The sequence below is a fragment of the Pleuronectes platessa genome, chromosome 1, assembly GCF_947347685.1.
Source record: "Pleuronectes platessa chromosome 1, fPlePla1.1, whole genome shotgun sequence".
Classification (NCBI taxonomy): domain Eukaryota; kingdom Metazoa; phylum Chordata; class Actinopteri; order Pleuronectiformes; family Pleuronectidae; genus Pleuronectes; species Pleuronectes platessa.
In genome coordinates, this window is record NC_070626.1 from 20,690,260 (window position 1) to 20,694,314 (window position 4,055).

At 48.8% G+C, this 4,055-nt stretch overlaps 1 protein-coding gene across 3 annotated transcripts; it reads right to left on the reverse strand.

Moving 5' to 3' along the window:
* Positions 1-453: 453 nt before the first annotated feature.
* LOC128449085 (vitamin D 25-hydroxylase) lies at positions 454-3,757 on the reverse strand. Of its 3 annotated transcripts, XM_053432147.1 has the most exons (5): positions 3,521-3,757; positions 2,934-3,075; positions 2,189-2,821; positions 1,734-2,063; positions 454-1,518 (listed from the first exon to the last, which is right to left on the reverse strand). In XM_053432147.1, exons 1-5 carry the CDS (start codon positions 3,755-3,757, stop codon positions 1,283-1,285), a joined length of 1,578 nt encoding a protein of 525 aa, XP_053288122.1. In that variant the 3' UTR covers positions 454-1,282. The 3 variants fall into 3 exon arrangements, with proteins under 3 accessions (XP_053288122.1, XP_053288200.1, XP_053288271.1); XM_053432225.1 differs by lacking the exon at positions 3,521-3,757 and having other exon boundaries at positions 1,734-2,059; positions 2,185-2,821; positions 2,934-2,970; XM_053432296.1 differs by lacking the exons at positions 2,189-2,821; positions 3,521-3,757 and having other exon boundaries at positions 2,934-2,955.
* Between the last annotated feature and the right edge of the window lie 298 nt (positions 3,758-4,055).

The window sequence follows — 4,055 nt, forward strand, 5'->3', positions numbered from 1 at the left end:
AAGATGGACAGCATGACTGCTCCTCAAAAGTGAAGCCAAGTGTCTTCATCGCCGCCTGGTGGCTGGCTGCTGTACAGGTCATAAATCCCGCCTCTTCCGTGTAAGTGGATGGAACCGTCAGACAGCTGAGACTGACTCGTGATTGGCTGAGGGCATGTATCGGGAGAACCTCATCACAGCTCCACAGAATCTAACTCCCATTGCCGTCATTGGTTCAAAATGGCAGCGGTTGTGTCCGGGATATTTTTACCTAATTTCTGGACATTGGGCTGAAGTGGAGATGTGTTGTCCATCTTTATGAACAGTCTATGGTTTTATGGCCCAGGTTCAGTCTGAATGCTCCCATCAACAGAATCCTGCTTTCCAGAAATGTATCAAAAAATCCATTTAAAATAAACTCCGCCCAGAACAGCAGTGATATATATATATACATAAATAAATATTACAGTAATGTTTGTTCATTTCAGGGTGTTTTATCAATTAAGCTGTAGTTAAAAAAAAGACATCAGTATCTTAACAAAGACTTTATGAATTGACACAAAAAGTAAACACCAACATTACAAAAACAGACAGACAAAAGTTAACCTTAACACATACAAACGTACTTTGTTTGTACTGCTCAGCACCATTTAGTAGAAATCAGGGTTGCATCGTCAGTTATTAGAAATCCCCCAACGTTGCATTTGTTGCATTTCTCAGAGAAAGACTTTCCACCGAAATCTCTCCCTGGAGACGGGGTCAGAGTCAGTCCAGGTGACGTAAATCTTGGCTCTCGTCCAGCCCCAGTACAGTGTCCAGAACTTTCCTGGAAAGCGTGTTCGTCCTGTTGCGCCCCTGAAGTACAAATTCGTGGTTTCATCTGTCTGACCTGAAGCTGTCCCAAGAAGGCAGGCCTTTGAACCACAGTGGGTGTACTTACTGTCAATCATTGACACCAAACCCACCGCTGCAGCACCAAGGTTCATAGACATTTCATTTCCCCAGCTGTAGAGCCCTGTATCAATAGCACACTTGCGTTCCTCGGATGTCCTCTCAGCACAGAGTCTCGTCAGCTCCCCTGCTGCTGCAGAGGCATTGTGCAAACATGCATCCTGCTCAGTAAGAGAATTTAACAGTACCTGAATAAACTGGATCCCGTGCTCGGCTGTAGAGCCACCTTAGTCGCTTTGGAAAGATGCACCGGATCTGGATACACTCCAGCGATACAGTTTGATGCACCCGTATCATGCGGTTGCATTGCTGTGCAAAATAGTAAACGTGTCTTGAACAGCCTGACAAGCTGTTACGGATGCCTGCCTGCCGACTTGTGGTAAGGAGTGTCTCCAGGGGACGGGACTCTCTGTTGTCGGCGGACGGCACAGATGGAGTAGGGTTTGGGCTGCAGGGTCATGCCCAGTTTGGGAGTGAGGCTGGGGACGCTTCCTGGAGGGAACTGGAGGTGAAACCTCTGCAGCAAAGTGGTGAAAAAGAGGAACATCTCCATCCGGGCCAGTTGCTCACCTAAGCAACAACGCTTCCCTGAATAAAAAGAGAGAGACTTTTATATTGACCCATGGAAAATGCACAGTCACACAATAGAAGGCTCATTGGATTGTCTAAATATAAATGACAACTGGAAACACACACAAGAACCTATCTGAAATTTACATTTAGACTGAGTGGAAAAATGTTTAAGAGACAAGACGAAACAATCCTTTATCAAATCTTCTTCAAAGAAACGTAAAGAGACTAACCCAAGGAGAAGGGAAGGAAGGCCTCGCGCCTCACAAAGTTGCCATTGCTGTCCAGAAACCTCTCCGGTAAGAAAACGCCGGGGTCGTTCCAGTACTTCTCATCAAAGTGCACCGAGTAGAGGTTCGTAATCACCATGGTGCCTTTAGGTATCGAGTACCCCTTGACCTTTGCATCCTGGGAGGTGGCGCGGAAAATACCAAGTGGCACGATGTTGCAGAAGCGAAGGATCTCGTGCAGAACGGCCTCCACGAAGGGCATCTTCTGCTTGTCCTCCAGCGTTGGTGCCCTCCCATTGGAGAGAACGCTGTCGATCTCTCTGTGCACCCTCTCTTATCGGAGAAAAACAGGCACCATCAGGCATTTATTCACATGACGTTACCATTAAACAAAACACATATCTTTTGTACTCCATGACATTTTCTCATACTGGGACGATGCTTCCACTACAACTGACCTTGGATGTTGGGGTAGAGGGCCATGTACAGCATGGCCCAGCGCAGGGTGTTGGTTGTGGTCTCTGTTCCAGCAATGATGAGCTCGCCAACTGAATAGATGAGGTTCTCCTGGGAAAAAGAGGAAGTGGGGTCTCCGGCATTCTGTTCCAAATCATCCAAATAAGCGTCAACATAGTGTCGAGGTGCATGTGGCACCCTGCCCTGAGAGAAAGTCTGTATCACCTGCAGTAAGAAATCATAAACCTCCGCAGCGTTGCGGAACAGCTTCTGGTGTTTTCCAAACGGCAAGTACTCAATGCACGGGAAGGCGTTGTAGAGAAGGGCCCAGCCGCTCACCGCCAACTCCACGTTCTCGCTGAAGAGCTCGATCATGTGCTGGAAGTTGCTGTCGTCGTAGGTGAAGCGTTGTCCGAAGATGATCAGGTTGGTGATGTTGGACACGGCGTTGGTCACGAGGTGCTTGGGGTTGAAGGGCTTCCCCTTGTGCTTGTCGATGGCGTCGACGAAGAACATGCACTCCTCGGAGATCCTCCTCTCGAACTGCCTCTGGCCACTGCCGAAGTAACGGAAAGAGTTGCACGCCAGTTTGCGGTGCTCGATCCAGCCTTTGCCATATTTACAGTTCAGAAGGCCTGTGAGTGGCGGAGAAGGAAAACAAACACATGAAATACAGATAAAACTCCTGACAATTAAATGTTTTCAACTGTCGTGTAATTGCGCTGTGATCACATCGTGAAGTCTTACCGCCCATTTTGGTCATTTTCATGAATAAAGGCAGCGACGGGCGATCAGCGAACACCTCACTCTGATGGTAGAGACACTCCCTCACACAATCATATCCATTCAACACCACCGTCAGGATGCCTCCCAGGTCAAGACTGAAAATCTGAAAAGAACACAGTGATGTAAGCGCTGCTGCTTTTGTTCCTCACACACACACACACACACACACACACACACACACACACACACACACACACACACACACACATCTATATATTTCAAAGTTACAGACAACGCTGCAACATTAAGGAGTTTCATGAGCCAGGAGGAGGGTGTGGATTATTTAAACTTTCAGGACATTTAACAGGACAGTCTCCATCTTTGCTTAAATTCTAAAAGATACAATGTAATCAAACTGAACTCTTTGTCCCTAGATGTGTGTTTATTTTGAAGAGGGGGCTCTACTTTTTTGGGAGGAACATATTCTCCTGCAAAAAAGTAGACCTCCTGATTTAAGGGCGAGTCTCCATTGTTCCTTCCCTGCAATGTGTGCGTGCGTGCGAGCGTCTGGGTGTGTGTGCATGTGCGTGTGTGTGCTCGGGTGTTACCTGTCCATGAACTTCACTCTGCTTCTTGAGGAAGACGTGCGGCTCGGTGGCCAGGGACAGTATGTTTCCTATGACAGGGATGGGAGAGGGTCCGGGGGGGAAGCCCGGGGGTCTCCTCTGCTTGAAGAGCTGCCGGACCAGCAGGAAGGCGAGCAGGGCGACTGCCAGGCAGACCCCCGCGAGCAGAGCCTGAGCCCCGGACACCGGCACCAGAGACGCCGACTTGATCGAAACCATCTTTCCCCCACAGAGCCGTGCAGCGTGTGTGCCCCTGCAGACTACAGCCCTGCTGACTGCAGCTCTCCCTCACACCGACCCCTGCACATATGTATCATCTTGCACATTTTCTATCCCCCGCCTCTAAAGCCAAGATTGGCCAGTAAGTCGGAGTTAACTGTTGCTGAACTTTGTTCTGCACTCGATCAATGATGGGGATCATTTGTAGGTGCTGGTTGAGTTTTTGGTTCTTTTAACCCAAATAAAAAGTCTCAGAGGGGGCTGGGGCACAACAGCTCTGCAGGAGCCGGTCGCGCGC